The sequence below is a fragment of the Cydia pomonella genome, chromosome 3, assembly GCF_033807575.1.
Source record: "Cydia pomonella isolate Wapato2018A chromosome 3, ilCydPomo1, whole genome shotgun sequence".
NCBI classification, from domain to species: Eukaryota; Metazoa; Arthropoda; class Insecta; order Lepidoptera; family Tortricidae; genus Cydia; species Cydia pomonella.
Genome location: NC_084705.1, coordinates 21960814 through 21978613, shown reverse-complemented (window position 1 = coordinate 21978613; position 17800 = coordinate 21960814). Strand labels below are relative to the sequence as shown.

Genomic DNA, 17800 nt, shown 5'->3' with positions numbered 1-17800 from the left:
TTCATTAAATACATATAACTGCAGTGATATTCAGATTTCTCAATATTTTAGTTTTGATATTGTTATGGTACCTACAACCCTGACACTAGGGCTAGTAGGTAGTACATTTCGCGTCCACTACCTAATTATACTGAGCCAGCGTATTATACCAATATCGTAACCTTAACTGATTTTAAAGTCGGAAATCAAAAATCAATAAATATTGATGTCGGCGGCCGATCGTAACGTTTTGACGGTAGCCATATTAAACCAATATAGATAGGTAAGATAGGTTCGTTAGGTTGCTTCAATGATATTATACATATACGGCCCGATTTGAAGAATAATTAAGACACGTTTAAGATCTTGGAATAATCTTGAAAAGATCGATCTAAACGACATGTCAAAATTGACGTTTATTTTGATTCCGCTGTGATTCCAAAAATATCTATCTGCGATATTTCTAACGTTAAAGTGACATGGGTTGTCCGAATCGAGCTGCTTCTGTCAATTATAAGACATACAAACGATATCTAAATGAGAACTTAACTAAACCAGAGCTTATCGTTATCGTATCTCATTTTTCGAATCGGGCCGTAGGTCATACATTACAATACAAATCCTCTTTATTTCACAACCTCAAAATAACATTTACAGAGAGACATACATAATACATGAAGACAGAGTTGACAACAGGCGGTCTTATCGCTTAAGAGCGATCTCTACCAGACAACCTTCAACCTTCTACTCATACATAAGGAGTATAAATATAGTTCCATATTTATTTCTTTACCTACGAAGAAAACTTATATTTGATTAATATTCGCATTCCACTCATACTTGTTGTTTCTTTCTCTTTTGGTGTGCAGGAGCTTGTAAAATGTGTACTAAATGCAACTATTACAATTTGCATAAGGTAAACGCTTCAATTTTGGAACACCTATAACCTATCTTGAGTTATAATCATATTAAATAATATCATTGGGTTGCTTCAGCAGCCCAAAGGGAAAATTTACCAGAAATAGGAGCCCCGCAGGGCTCCGTCGACTCAGGAGACTAGAGTAAAAAAATCACTTTTCACGATATGCCTAGGAATTTCACGATCTCGTTAATATATCGATTTATAATGTGTCAAAGAAATGTTTAATGTCATTTATTTAATCCAGCTTCATTATTTTCCAGCTCACAATATTCGGAAACCCCAACAAATTATAAAACGTATTTTAGGTATCAAGATATAGTTCGTGTCATCCACAATGACGCACAGATTTATCAAATCTAACCTTCGTGAATGACGCGATCTTTACGTTACCTATCTTACGAGTATAATTATACCCACTATGTAGTTTTAACTATTATATATTCCTGATTAATGATGCCTGTGTACTATTTATTCGTATACTCGTATATAAATAACAATATGTATTATAATAGATATTTCCATTGGTTTTGCAAGTTTAATGTCTAACAGGTATTTATAATTACAAACAAAGAAAAGGTGCGCGAAGAACGGAATGGTTAAGCAGTTTCTAAATTGACAACGTTCGCTATAGAAGAATTTGTCATTTTGCCACCGCTCATTCTTACCGCCAGCGACCAGTCAAGGCCAACAGAAGCCGCAGCCCATGAAGGGCACTAAAAAGACCCACCCGTAGTTACGGGCGGCGACTAGAAACCGCATAAAAACCTTGAAAGGTTGGGAAGGCATTCTCATACCTCCAGAAGGGAGTATATGAATAAAGCAACGAATGCACTGCTCACTCTTCAATCGTTGATTATACCGTCAGGCTCACTATGACCGTGAGAGGTTAGCCGTTATTAATAAAATAGAAGAAATTTATTCAGAAAACACTTAAATTTAGGTATTACATAAGACTACAAAACCAATTTATTATTAAGCGTCACTGAAAAGATCTCCACTCAGCTTAATATCAAGATACCACCTAAGGATTGCAGCTGGTCTTCCGTGGAAACCGAAAATTCCGAAAGATAGATGGAGTAACATTTGAATGTGTGTTACATTTATATTTATCAGTACGTTATACACACAATCATCAATATAGGATGCTAAACGCAATCAACCTTGGAGATCGTTTCATTTCAATTTGCACGAATTGATTTACGAGATGGTATGTAAGTATCTATATCTTCAAATACCAATTAATAGCTATTGCATCGCTCACACATGTTTACACTCTTGTGCTCTTACTGTTAGAGTCTTATCTCGGGGTGTACTGTGTGATTGTAGTAGTACAATAGACGTACATATGTAGATACTAACATTACTAACCAGGACACGAAAGCTATACTAGTTGTTGCGTCGATCTGCTTGCAAGGAAATCAAATAAATTGAAGCAAAATGTTGCGTGGGTTCGTTTAGTTACTATCAGGTTTATAAGTTCCTGGACTAAGCTGTTTGGACATGAAGTCTAAGTAGACAAAACCTTGAGGTAAGTATTTTATTATTTTATAGTGTGACATTGAAAAGAAAATGTTCGTTATTACAACAGTTAGATAAAGCACCAACAGTGATTTTAGCTAACATTTATAAAACGTTAATGCGATTTGATAACACAACAAGAAATGCAACATATTATGACGTCAAATGCAGTCCACCTTATTAAATCCATAATTAATATATTTAATTTATTTCCTTGCTATTTTTGGGGAATTATTGTGAATTTGTTGTTATGACTGCTATGAAATAAATTAGTTTTTCTATATAGGGTTACTAGCGTGTTGAGATTATTTTACTGAAAAAACAAATTAGACAAACGAACGGTAAGAACGGTGTAAATAAAAATTAGTTTTTAATTAATTAAGGTTTTAGATTTTTACAATAAATATGTTGTAATGATGTGGGTACCTACATTAGGCTGCCCCTTATTATACGATTTTTAGAAATTAAAAACGCACATCCCCTAAATAGATTTATTTTATTTTAAAATACTATGAAAATAATTGTTAGGTAATTCCTGTAACTGTAACCCGTGCCACTTTCATGTGATTTTGCTATACAAAATTTTGAAAATGACGAAAAATATTCATAAGTAAGATTTTTTTTTTCATAACAACCATGTATAATACTGCTATAATAAACATTAAATAACAAAAAATCACGATGCGAACACAAAATCAATGAAAAATTATCCAATTACTTACTGCCTGACGAAATTTCTCCATTGTAATTTGTATGGGAATTTCATTTGTAAGTCGGCACGGGTTCCTGTAACAAGAATGTCCTGAATTTTGTCTACAGGATGTTTTGGGGTAGTATCGTTATATGTATTTAGGGGGTATGCGTTGTTAATTTTAAAAATCGCAAAATATGTCACACCCTTACCATCATCATAAGTGAATTGGACTTAATAGCACCATATTGGTTTATTAATATAATAATCGCATTAGCATATCTCCTTATTTCCACCAAGATATTTAAAATCAATATTGTTTACACTAAACCCTATCCTCAGTGTAGGTAGAAAATAGAATTGTTTCGATAATTTAATTCGTACGTTGAACTGTTAATAATTTGTAAACGTACAAGTTATCAAGCTGATAAACACCTTATCTCTATTTAGTGTAGAGTGCAAATACCTTTAATTCGATTTGATATGGCATCAGTGATGAGCTACAAGGTGTAGCGGCTTGAGGTCTTAGGTCATGAATATTGTACCTCGCTAAGTTATACCAGTTAATAGATTATGGGTACGAAATGAATTACCATCAACTTAAGACTTATACAGTTGTTATACATATGTATACTAGCGTAAATTAGTAATGATTATGTAACGGAACGTACGGGTACGGAAAAAATAATAAATTAAACATTAACAACTAAAATAGATTAGCAAAAGTTTGCTTCCGCAATATTAAATAAAATAAAAATAAGATAAAAAATAAATAAAGTTTTATTTCAGGCAACACGTACAGTTTTACACCCATATCAGAATACATTTACAAATTACAATGCCCTCATTCTCAGCCAATCATATTATTCGCTTAAGTACATGATTGATGAATCACCCACAACCCTATAAATTGGGGGATGAAAAATTGTCATAAGAAACTTACAAAAAGAAGTGGAATCCCATCAAAAACATTTTCATGTAAAATGTTGTCCAGATGTGGCTTGGCCGTTTCGTTACTACAAGAATGATTGTATAATAAAAAATAATGAATGGTGAATATATTTAATTCCTTACGCCCATGTGACGGTAGCAAAACGGCCAAGCCATGTATTTGGACTAAGGTGTAGAGTTTGTGAAGTTACGGCTTGTAGAGTTAGAGTTAACTTGACAGTGCGAGCCTTAAGGTTTCGTCTTGGCAACATTTTACATGATAAAGTTTTTGATGGGATTATATTAACGAAACAGGACTTAGTGTAAGTAAATCTGTAAGGGTATACGAAAAATTACTACTTCGTTAAACTTATATTTGCTTACTTCATGCATATATATTTGTAAATTAATATACAAATGATTAAAAATGAAAGTTTATTACCCCTTAAGTTTAATTTTATACCTACATGGCTACATGTCCTTTAAATGACATTATACTTTGTAACCATGCTTCACACATTATGCTTCTTAAGTGTTGTGACAGAGCTTGGTCTGAATACATATTCAGACTAATCTATCACTGACATTTGAGTTTTAAAATACATTATGTATGTTAAATAAACTGAAACGGTACACTGTGCCTAAATCTGTCCACCAAAGTGTGCTCCCGGTGAAGCTCCTAGTTATGAAGCGAACTATGTCGAGCAATCTTCGACTTAAAATACATGAGTGAGCAGTTTTAGTATATTTAATATGCCCGTATCTAACGGAAATAATTTTTATTTTATTTTTGAGGTTTTTTTTAGACAAAGAGAAACTACATGGGCATTTGAAGCTTCATAAGAGGGAAGTACAGTACGTGATCGTACAAAAAGATAAAATGTTAATCCACTTTTACTACTACTAAATATTTTCCATTCTCCGTGATTTTTAGTAAGTTATTGACACAATGAAAAACTAGGTTTATAGATTTTCCTGTTTTTTTCAAAATTTGGATCTTTTTTAAAGTGAAATATATAAACCTAGAATATATTTCTATAAAGATAAGTAGCAACTGTATGTAATTGCATGATTTCTATAGTATTCTAAATTGTATTTATTTCTTTTTTTTATACCATGACGATTTAAATAAATCTAATTATAAAATTATTAGTTATTTAATTTAATAAATCTTCTCGGGTCAGAGGTGTAGGGTTAGAGCCGGTGTAGCTTTATTTGACGTTCATAAGCGCATTGTAATATGCCTACTTGAATAATAAACTATCTTTACTATTATGCTGAAGCGATCGACATCAAAATCAAAGTGATTTGTTAAGATTTAGTTACTGGAAAACGTTTTCTCCCGAAATTGAATTTCATAGAAAAAGTACCGTTATCTAAGATCCCTCTTAATCAAAACTCGCTGCAAAACCATCACAAAGTTTTAAGTTGGAAACAGAACAAGTAAGTAAAAAGTTGTGTGTATACCTACAATTATATTTATATTTTACACTTATATTTCTAAATTATATTCATGTACACGAACAATGCTCATGAATAAGGGGTTAATGTGTAACCATAGGTATTAAGTATTAAATTATATTTATTTTTATCTGTGCTTTGTTTGACCTCAGTGGTTCACTCAACTTAATTTCAACACGAGAGAGGTCATATTTGGGCGACTGAGCGACTGTTCGAGCTGAGCCACTGTTTCCACCTTGAATCTACATACAGTTTTATTACGAATCTGAATATATGCATGTTCCTGTATGTAGGAACACATTGTAAAAGTAAACATATTTAAACAAGATTTAATAGGCCACCTTAGTTGTGATAACAGCCTCAGTTTGTTTTAATCTGGCGATTAATTAACCATCAGAAGTAGCGGGTAACGAGATCTTCCAAGCGGCTAAATAGATTAAACAATTTAATTTAGGCGCAAACCACGTTTGTTTGACTTCCATTAAACGTTTGTAATTTCTACATACACATTTTAGTGCAAACAATCGAAGGGCTCCCAATAGAAAATGAGTTGGGAGGTACCTATAAAATATTCAAAACAAAATATCTTCTTCTTCTTCCTCACGTTGTCCCGGCATTTGCCACGGCTCATGGGAGCCTGGGGTCCGCTTGACAATGAATCCCAAGATTTGGCGTAGGCACTAGTTTTTACGAAAGCGACTGCCAATGCCATCTGACCTTCCAACCCAGAGGGTAAACTAGGCCTTGTTAGGATTAATCCGGTTTCCTCACGATGTTTTCCTTCACCGAAAAGCGATTGGTAAATAATAAATGATATTTCGTACATAAGTTCCGAAAAACTCATTGGTACGAGCCCAAGCCGGGGTAGGAACCCGCGACCTCCGGTTTGCAAGTTGTACGCCGGGACGTTTTGACGACCGGTTTGGCCTAGTGGGTAGTGACCCTGCCTACGAAGCTGATGGTCCCGGGTTCAAATCCTGGTAAGGGCATTTATTCGTGTGATGAGCATGGATATTTGTTCCTGAGTCATGGGTGTTTTCTATGTATTTAAGTATTTATAAATATTTATATATTATATATATCGTTGTCTAAGTACCCTCAACACATTCAAGCCTTATTGAGCTTACTGTGGGACTTAGTCAATTTGTGTAATAACGTCCTATATATTTATTTATTATTTATTTATTTATTTATTTCTTATTTACGCTCTTACCGCTAGGCCACCAGCGCTCTCATATTATATTCAAAACAATAGTACATTACGATACAAGTGCGAAAAATAGGAAATTCAAAACGAGTGGCGATAAATTAAAACACGACCGAAGGGAGTGTTTTAAATCGACACGAGTTGCGAATTACCTATTCTCACATGTATCGTACGTTTTACAGTACATATGGCCCTTTAAATGTTCGACACAGTAACGTAATATGCTAATTTTCGCACTAGTGCGGTAAAGTAGCACCATATGTACTGTAAAATATAATTTTTGTTTATACGTTTACAAAAGCCACTCTTGACTTCGATTGAAAAAGTGATTTGATGCAATTTTTAAGTTGTTTCCTTATTGGCTGGTAGAAATTACTTTGAAATGATGATAATATGAATTTGAATGACAGTATTTAATAACGTTCATTTTGTTTGATTTTCATTGGTGTGATAAAAACTTTTGTATTTTACTCGGTGGTAAAATCTGTTTAACCCTCGTGCCTTGAAACCCTCGAAACGCTCAAGATTTTACTTCTTGCACCACTCGCTACGTTTGTGGCTCATTTTTGGTATATGGTATATGGTGAAACAACAACTTTGCCCCCTTGTAAAATAAATAACTATTTAATTATGTTATGTTCTCTTAAATACGAGCACACTTAGGCTACGTACATACGCCGCAATTTTTCTCGTATAGGGGTACCGCATATGAGATTTTATCGAATGTCAAACAAAATTTGTATGTCAATGTAAAAATCTTTCACACGGTTTCTATACCGTAGGGTCTTGCCACCGCGGATGCGAGATTCTCGAAACGGTTTTATCGAATACAATGCGATGATTTCGTTCACACGGACAGTGGTTTCTCGTATACGAGACGCCCGCGGGCAGTTGTGCTAACAAATTAGCTACCAATATTTTTACAGCTGATAGCACTCAACTTCTGGAGTGTTTTTAAGTATGAATCATTATAGTCTTTATAATGTTTTTTTTTTTAAGAAAATTGAAAAACAAATTTGTAACGTAAAAGACCCTGTTAATGAGATAATTTTATTAAATGAGACTTCATTGAGCAAATATTAGAACTTCAATTAACTAATAATTAGCTGGCTACTTCACGTTGATAAATAAAATGACACGTTGATAATGACATTGTAGACAAACAATTGTTGACATGACAGAAAGTGTCAAAACACCTTGTTACAAAACATCTTGTCAGTTAAATGCAAATGATGAAAATTATTAGACAGAATTTTGATTTTTTTATTTGGTAATTGAAAATAAAAAAAATATATGAATTTCTTAATTTTTATTTAAATTTAATTATTTTAAATTAAAGTACCATTTCTTAATATATCGGTAGCTAAATTGTCGAATCGAATCGAATAGTCGTCGTGTGAAAGTAGCCTTACTATATTCAGGAAATCTGCAAATTTTTCGTTTAATTATTAATTTAAATTCATTTCATGGTTTGGGTTTGCGTAGAGTGGAGGAAAGATAATAGCCGTAGACGGTCCTAAGCCCGGTTTGAGAAAGGAGGAAGGTAGGCAGAGAGGTGTAGAACTGACATAAATACACCAACGCCGAGCAACATGCGGCGGTCAATTAACCTATCTCTAGGCAATGGCAACCTTGAGGAATTAAAAAGCCTCCAAAATGCCAGCTCCCCTAGACGTCTGGCCAACGTGAAAAGTCTATGGCAATTACCTTCATGGAAAGTACAAACAAACCAAGTCCAGACGGGGAAGCAAATAATGAAATTGACCTTATATGTGCAGATAAGAAACGCGTAGTTACAGACGTGACCGTCCTCAAAAAACTGAAGATGAGTGACCACCGCCTCGTGCGTAGTAGGATATGCATCAACACCAAGCTAGAAAGGAGAAAACTGGTATCAAAACCATTGGCTAACCTACAAATCCTCATAGGAGTTCACGTTCTGATGCAGACTACTTCGAAAAGAGTCTAGACTACAAGTACTGCACATGTATTACAAACGTCACTAGCAGTGCCAAGGAGATATTTGAGCGGACGACAAAAGACAACGACAAACTATCCCCTGATACGCTTTTGCTTCTCAAACAGTGCGAACATTTGACTTCGGAGCAGTACAACTCACTGGAACACCGGAGCCTAAACAGACAAATATCCAAGGCAGTTAGACGGGATATCAGGAGAAAAAACACGCAAATAATTCACCGCTTAATAGAAAAACATCGGGGCCCAAAGGTGTTTCAGAGGGCTACGAGTAGTGGCACTAGCCAGCTTAACAAACTGGAAGACGAAAATGGCCATATAGTAACGGACACTTCAGGGCTGTTAAATGTGTTAGCCAAATTCTATGACAAACTATATGAATCACAAAATATACAGTACTTGACGGACAGTGCAGAGTGTTCACGTACAACTCTGACAAAACATTACACCGGAGACATTCCAGATATCAGTACCTATGAAGTTAAGCAGGCTTTGAAGCAACTTAACGTCACATCGAGAATATCACAAAGATTGGACGAATACCAGCCTAAAGAGCAAGCGGGCTTCAGGAGCGGTTTTAGTACAGTCGATTATATTCTCACAGTGAGGCAAGTGATACAAAAATCACTTGAGTACAACCTACCACTATACCTTGCCCTCGTGGATTATGAGAAGGCGTTCAATACGGTGGAACATTGGGCAATTTTTGACTCCTTAAAGCGTTGCCGAATAGACTACAGATACATCCAGCTGTTGAAAAACCTTTACCGCTCAGCGTCAACGACAGTGCAAATTCAAGGCTCCAAAACATCAAGACCACTCGGAAGAAGAGTGCGTCAAGGTGACGTAATATCTCCTTTTCACAAATGCACTAGAAGACGTATTTAAACACTGCAACTGGGACGGCATAGGTATCAAAATAGATGGAAAGTACTTAAACCACCTACGCTTTGCTGACGACATCATTCTACTCGCAGATACACCTGAAGATCTTGAACAAATGCTCAAGGATCTAAGCCAGGCATCGATGCAAGTTGGTCTAAAATGGAGAAAACAAAGTGGATGAGCATTATTGAGAAGGCAACCATTTCATTGGAAGGCAATACGATGAAGAAAGTAAGCGATTATGTATATTTGGGTCAGAAAATAACGCTAGACGGTAATCCCTTGGCTGCTGAAATTAGTAGGCGCATTCAATTGGGATGGGGCGCATTTGGCAAGCTGGGTGATGTTTTCAAGTCCAAAATCCCACAGTCCCTGAAAACCAGGGTTTACAACCAATGTGTCCCAGTAATGACCTACGCATGCGAGACATGGACGTTGACTGTCGCAAGGGTCCGCCAGTTAAAAGTGGCACAGAGAGCTATGGAGCGCGCAACGTATTCGCCAACGCACAACAGTTACCAACATCGCCAAAAGAATTACGCAGCTGAAGTGGGAATGGGCCGGCCATATATGCCGCAGGGATGATGACCGATGGGCCCAGCGAGTACTGTTCTGGAGACCTCGACTGGGAAGCCGAGGTGACGGAAAACCACGAGCCAGATGGTTGGACGATATCAGAAAGCCTGCAGGGCCGACCTGGCATAGAACCGCTGCATATGTTCAGCAGTGGACGCATATATGCTGAGAAGAAGAAGAAGAAGGAGGAGGAAAGATATAACGAATCACGAAGTTAAGTAACAGCACAATATTATTGTAAGTTACTATATGGAACTAAGGAGGTATCAGTATGGGAAATAAGACGAGTGACGCAACGTTCTAGTATGTTCATATCTTTGTAAATTAAAGTTTTCGTTTTAGTACTCCATCATGTCTTGTGATTTATGATTACGCCTTCAATTCATCACAAATGTATAACAAATTTAATTAAATTTAAGTAATTACTTACGCGAAAATTTGTCTTAAAAATAACTCCACACACACAACACTAACACTCCTCGGTATGGAGTGAAACATGTCGAGCGTTTTGTCATAAAAAAACGTGGGTCACACACGTTTAACATATTTAATATGTCTGTGTCTCACGGAAGTTTTGTTATTAAAAATAACTACAAAGATAGGTACCTGTACTACAGCTATAAGACGTAGCTATTTGTTGACTGATATCATATTTTTCAGTACGACTGCGTTAAGTTAAAAGTGCTATGCTATTTTGACTGACGTACGAAAGACAATGGGCATTGTCTTTGATTTTTAAAATATTTATTCAATATTCATTCATTATGCATATTGACAGTAATTAATGCAAACACATTTTATATGATTACCAATAAACTTCAAGTCGGTACGCGTAGGAGTTGTACAAAACCGGTCACATAGTAGTATAATATATGCTTATATTTCCATAGTTCAGTAATGTTTGAGAATAAAATTGAAAGCAAATTATCGGAAAATATTATCGAACTGATATTAAATAGTAAATATTTATATACTATTAAATAGATCAATATGATACAAGCTAACTCATAAAATTAATTAACTTGAAATAAAATATTTGTATATTATATACGTACCACAAAAATTTTTTAGATGAGAGGCCTTTGTTAATCAATGGACGCAGAACAGTTTTCACTAAACTTAAAACAATAATATATCTGAGAATACAATCGTAGACCATATCTCCTCACGGTTTATTTAATAAATGCAAACATAACTTCACAAAAAATCAGTTAAATATTGCAAGATTTTTTTATATTTTCGACAACACCGCGCGCATCGTTGCAGAGCGCAATACACGCATTGAATACGCGCGTGAGTCGTACCGTATTATTACTAGCTACGACATCGTCACTACAATTAGTGTAGTAGCGTTATCTCGCTTATGATTGCAGGAAAACTGCGGTTAATGTTTGAAAAAGAGGGAAGGAAAATTCGATAAGGAATAGATGTGTGGTGACAATGTAGTATACTTATCTATTTATGGCGTTATTCATAAAAACGCTCCAAGCCTCAATTAGCTATTAATCTTTTGTCTTAATCTATCATTTTGACTTATGTATTTGTAAGAAAGGGATGAACTAATTGAAGCTTGTAAAGTTTCATGAACAAATTAACAAATGTTGGGATAATTGCCTCAAAGTTTCCTCTATGGATTTTACTATTAGTAAACCTTAACTTAAAACTTATTTGTGCCCTAATATTTGTTGTACTGAAATATGAAATAATTTAAAAAAATGCAATAGCTTAATTTATTTGTTTCGAGTGACAAGAAATAAATAAATGAATTGGTGAACAAAATCATTTGCCCATTATGCAATGCATGTAAAGTAGCTTTTAGGTATTTAGTTATCTATGAGTTAAAGTCCAGTGATGCTATCGTTATCGATCAATAGCAACAACAACAATATAATATTTGTGTAATTATACAAAATATATAAACGGATGTTCTTAGTTTAAAACAATTATATTTTAGGTAGCATACATTTAAAAATCATAACCTTACACAATGTTAATGGCACCATCTTTTAGTAAGTTTAGTATATATGCTTAGGCCTAGGTCAAAATACCTTACGAACAGTTAAATATAATGTCAAAAGTTCGTATAATAAAGGCTTTAATAATAATATATGGTATAATATTGCAAATCTTAAATAACACAATTTACAATTATTATTGTTTAATTCAATTTGGCGTTTTTGCTACATTCTTAATAACGGATTAATTTAAATTTAATTTGTGCGAACTGACATTGATTATTAAGTATTTAAACTCTACAATTGACTTAATTAATTCGTTTCAATTGTTTTAAATACGCTCAAAGCAATAGTGTATTTTTATCTAATAAATGAAATATATGACATTTATTTCGGTTCAATAATAATATCTTATTTACATAACTTATTGAAATTAGTATGTCGATTTATTGTGATTAGCGATTAATGCATGTTAGAAATTAAGTAATATTATAATACCAATTAGTACGTAAGGTTAAACTGTTAGTGCTCATTGAATGGAAAAAAAATGAAAAAATGTTTTTTAAGGGAGCAAAGTTGTTGTTAAACCAGTCGTGATAATGATACTTACCAGCAGTTGACCACTACACTCTGTGAAGAGTATAACGACAATTAGATCCTAAGTAAAAGACAATTTTAAATAAAGTTAGGCGGGACAAGAAAAACACTTGTAGGGAATGCTCATTCTGTTTCTCTTGCCTCGAGCAAAATAGAAAAACTTGAAACAAAAACTCGTACCCCACATGAAATCCCTTATTGTATGGCTGCCGTGGTAATAGAGGTACTTTATTTGCCGCGATCCTAATAAGCGGTGCAAGTATTGTACGTTTCGAATACAGAACTAATACTTTACATTATGGTTTCGTTGCTTAAGATAAGTCCTTGCATTCACGTAATAACAATCACGTTTAAACGCGTGTTAATTATTGTACTGTGAGTACTTAGGCCGCACAATGCCTGCTAATAGTCCTAACTCCTAAGTAACCTACTTTTGCAGACCATTTTGTGTCTTACGTCACAGAAAAAGTACCCAGAAAGTATAACCCAATTCTTGGCCAATCTAGACATAATGTGTCTACGACTGTCATGTCGCTGTCATTTGACCAACCAATATTGACTATTATTTTGCTAAAAAAAATATTACTTTGCTAATCCGCAAGTCAAAACGTGCTATTCAATCAGTGTTTACCCGTTATTTACTTGCATATTTTTACCTGCAAATAATATTCTCACACTTGAGATAAGAACTCCAAAAATAAATAGGTACGTAAATAAATATAACAAACCACCACGAGAAGACCAAAAGTACAAAACTCGATATTAATATGGATTTCCGCAAAGTAATAACGCGTGATTTTAATAGTTAATTTTCTGTTCATTAAAATTGAGGGTGTTAACGTTACGGTTTTTAAACAAATAATTTTGTTTCTTTCTGACGATATTAGCAATTTAATTTACCTTAGCCATATTATACAATATTCTATAATATTAGGTCTAGATACCATATGGATCGGATATGTCAGTGTCTAAAGTGACGTTTTAGATTTAAAAAGAATTATTTTTGGCTTTCGCTTATTTATAACACAAAGTACGGATCAATATTTTTTTTCCATTGTGATACTTTCGTTGTGCGACGACATAATCCCAAAGACAATTGCTGAAACCAATAGATAGGTATGTATATAGTTAATATATGTAGTTCTTTTGATGTTTTTGAATGGTAATGTTGACGTCGACGCCAGTGTTGGCCGAAACGTTGATGCAATTGACCAATAACCATTACAAATTGAACCGTAAACTGTAACCATCCGTTGCGGTTTACGGTTCCATTTGTGATGGTTAATGGTCAATTGCAATTAACGTTCAGCCAACACTGGTCGACACGACCCTGTGTTCGTTAGTCTGCCACGCTTATCATTTGTTGGTAAAATCACGAGTGTGACGCTAAACACTTTTGAGTATGTACCTATTAGTAGGAAAAAAAAAACTGTGTGTTTGTACAAAGTATTTAAATTTCTATGAAAATTAATGTTTAAATTTACTTACCGATACAAAACAAAACAAGATAACTACACAACGACCAGAATAGTACTATGTACATTGGTTGAACTTAAGATAAATCAATTCGATACCTGGTATTTGGATAATTATTGTTTATCTGAATTCGATAAGGACTAATTAATGCTTTAGCGGACTGATTACAGGTTAATTATTATAATATTGTTTCCATTTGCCGTGAAATCTGATTACAAATGTACTTTGCTCGATGATTACAAATAGTAGGCACAATTCGCATTTATTAAATGCATGGTTAGGTTAGGTTAGGTTAGTTAAGTACCTAGACTTAACATTCTTGGACCTGGGGGCCGATAAGTTGAGGGTCCGACAGATCATAATTATGATTAAATAAATGATTTATTTCAAGTTACTGTGAAAAAAAACTATTTTTTATACTAGTACCTACTAATTAAAGGAAAAATGTACCGCTTTGGGAAAGATATAAAAACTTATAGGTTCTCTGCGGAAAGAGAAGATTTGTGGAATGTAAGGGAACCCATACATACACGAATTACGAAAAGACTCGTCTGCCAGCTCCAAAATGGCCGAAAGTACCTATGTCTGCCGGGCACTTAAAAGGTACGAAAAAAGTGGAATCTACGTCATCTGATACAAAGACGAGACTTGTGGCAACATATAGCAATTTATATGTACGTGCAGAAAACACTCATCTGCCAGCTCCCAAATTGCCGAAAGTACGTCTGCCGGGTACTTTAAAGGTACGAAAAAGTGGTGAATTTATGTCATCTAATACAAAGATGAGACTTGTGGCAACATATAGCAAAATATTATGTAGGTTCAGAAGTACGCCTGCTGGGCATTTAAAGGATTGAAAGGAGCGGATTGCTTAAATTAGGGATTGATTTGGGACTGTCTACCTATGGCAGATAGAGATAGCCGCAAACAGGTAATATTGCTTGACGGAAAGGTAACCCCACTAAATTTTATTTGTATAGTTTTTACATCGGTATCCCTAGTTTAAATTTATTCGATGGCGTAACGTGACTACGCGTTTGCGTGAAGTCTCATTTTGTATGGGATTTTGAGTTTTCAAAACGTTCCGCTTGGCGCGCTGTTTCTAAATCCCATACAAAATGAGACTTAACGAAATCGAATAAATTTATTTTACACTCAGGGGCTCAGATTTTAATATCACTTCTGTTTATTCTGAGTATCACGCAATCATGTTTAGATAGTTTCATGTCACAGGGCTTTGTATCCTATGCAAATATAATAATAGCTAAAATACATTTCGATTTGAACCGTATGTGGTTAAAACAGACAAAGGGTATCCGTTTTAATTCGGTTGGTTCACAGAACGTTGTATAAATTCGCTTAATTTAATTCGGAAATCAAAGCGAATTGCTTTTACGAAATGATGTATAACGTTTTTACATTGGCGGCATATTCACGTAAACGATGTAGGTTTTTACACTTTTGTGTTTTTTATACTTGACTTTTAAATGTTTTTTTTTGTATGACTTTGTTTTATATATGTGCTTGCCTGAATAAAATCAATTATTTTTTTATTATTAATAAATGCCAAAATTCGTTTCATCAAACTGAGACAACAATTCATCAAATTTAGCACTTATGCGTTCATGTATTGGCGCAAGCGAGACACACGGGCGAATAATAACAAAATGATATTATTTTTATATAATTACGACTTTAATATCTAAATTTTAATTGGCTTCAGGATTGAATTACGAGAGAGTCGTGTATATTGTACCGCCGGTTAAATCGTACCACGTCTATATTTTCCATTAAACTACCTACTACTATATTTGTGCGTGAGGCACCAAACGCTTCAGTGGTGGTTCCCTCGGTCCCTCAATGATCTAACCAGAAATGGCAAACGGATAAAAACAAATGAAAAAGAGAATAAATATGATTTTCGTTGATGTTGTCGTTGTTATCGAGGCGGTCAACGTGCTCACAAATGTATGAACACGCACACTATCGCCTTGCGACAGTCGAAAAACAAATTGGCTAAGTTAATCCCAGAATGCTAATATTCATACATAATGTAGCCAAGATGCTATTTTTTTACATACATATCCAAACACATTTGTAACTGCTTTTCATTAACAAAATATTGACCTTTAAGTAATAACTAGTACGATATAGGCGACTCTCCCCTATGTCCCTCTCCGGTTTGGTAGATGAATTACTTTCTATATAACTTCTCTTTTAATACTCCTACTCGTTGTAAAAGGTACAATACTTCTATTTTCGTTAAATTTTCATCGTCGAAATACTGTCAATAACACCAAGTCCAAAAACAGTTTCTTGTCGCGTGCGAGCCGAGCTTTAAACAACCTGCCAAAGAATTTGATATTGATGTATTTAATTGTATGATCCCTTTGATTAAACATTATTTGACGCTAAAATGTTTTGAATGAGCATGTTTAATAATCCTTGTTCGTTACTGTTGGGTGTTTTGTCTTGCCAAGTATTTTTTTTAATTGTATTTTTGACTGTAGGTGTTTTTCAAAATTTGTCATTTCTGGTTATAGCTATATGTGTAATCATGTAATTGGCTTTAATGGCTTTCCATCTCTTATTCATTGGCGCTACTTTGTATTGATAGCTGTTGGATATCCGTAACATAAATAAATGAATTACTGAATTAAAGAACGAACGAACGAATGAATAAATAGATAAATAAACAAACAAACAAATAAAAAATGGTTTATTTACCTACAAAATGATCTTGCGGGATTCTCCATGATTTTCTTTTTCAAAATAAGTATTGACACAAAATAAACCATAATGAAAACTAAAAGTTCATTCACGCAGTTTTAAATGACCATAATTGCAAATAAATGAGGATCAAAGGATACGCTTACACAGGGTACGTCTTTTTTCCCGGATTTTATATTTATCAAGCAAATGTTCAGTCTGGGTAATATTTTTCAAACATTGTATATTTTTATATTTAACTTAACTGACACTTTTGCCGGATACGCGATGACTACGCCAGTGAGAAACAAAAGGCAGTGTCATTTGAATCGTTAATCAATACCGACAGTGCTTAGCAACCGTAGCTTACCTATTTATAAACAAGCACGAGTAAGTTCCATGACATACAAATTTGTATTTACAACTTTTTTAAATGACTGTTTTTGAGAGTACAAATACCTAAAATAAATAACTATTATAATATATCGTATTTAAACGACAGCTTAAATTATGAAAAATACCAAAACAAAATGAACATCTGACCGAACAATGGCGGCTAAGCAAAAATAAAATAATTGTATGTTCATTTAAATCGCGCACCGAGGGTTCTGTATGTACTTTAATTTTTTTCATGAAACTATAAACATGATGATTTTGTACCAAAATATTATATACTGATTTTGTACCAAAATATTATTGTATATAATCTGATGAACAACACAATCTATCGGCAAATCGGCTGACTCGTTTGCGCGACCTAGTCTCATGTTGGTTTTTCAAGGATAATTATTTATCATGGTATTTAACCGATTTTTTTTTGTATGAATGTATTTTTAGCGAGATTTTAAAGAAAGTTCAAAAATATTAAACACATGTATATGCGGTTAAATTGTGAACCAAGTTCTGAAATGTGTTTT

The 17800-nt window shown here is 34.2% G+C and overlaps 2 protein-coding genes across 6 annotated transcripts in view; one reads left to right on the top strand and one right to left on the bottom strand.

Annotated features, from left to right (window-relative positions):
- Window positions 1-17449, bottom strand: part of LOC133516313 (transmembrane protein 135-like) — a 30994-nt gene extending 13545 nt beyond the window's left edge. The window contains exons 1-2 of one of the 5 annotated variants that reach the window (XM_061849186.1): window positions 11202-11770; window positions 3142-3205 (exon numbers count right to left, since the gene is read on the bottom strand). The gene's annotated coding sequence lies outside the window, so the exon portion shown is untranslated. Of the gene's footprint in view, window positions 1-3141; window positions 3206-10752; window positions 10825-11201; window positions 11771-16901; window positions 17017-17050 lie in introns of those variants that run through there. The other 4 variants (XM_061849188.1, XM_061849190.1, XM_061849185.1 and 1 more) reach the window with 4 other exon arrangements.
- On the top strand, window positions 8301-9573 carry LOC133516660 (uncharacterized). Its single transcript, XM_061849679.1, has 2 exons — window positions 8301-8407; window positions 8637-9573. Exons 1-2 carry the CDS (start codon window positions 8301-8303, stop codon window positions 9571-9573), a joined length of 1044 nt encoding a protein of 347 aa, XP_061705663.1.
- Window positions 17450-17800: the final 351 nt, after the last annotated feature.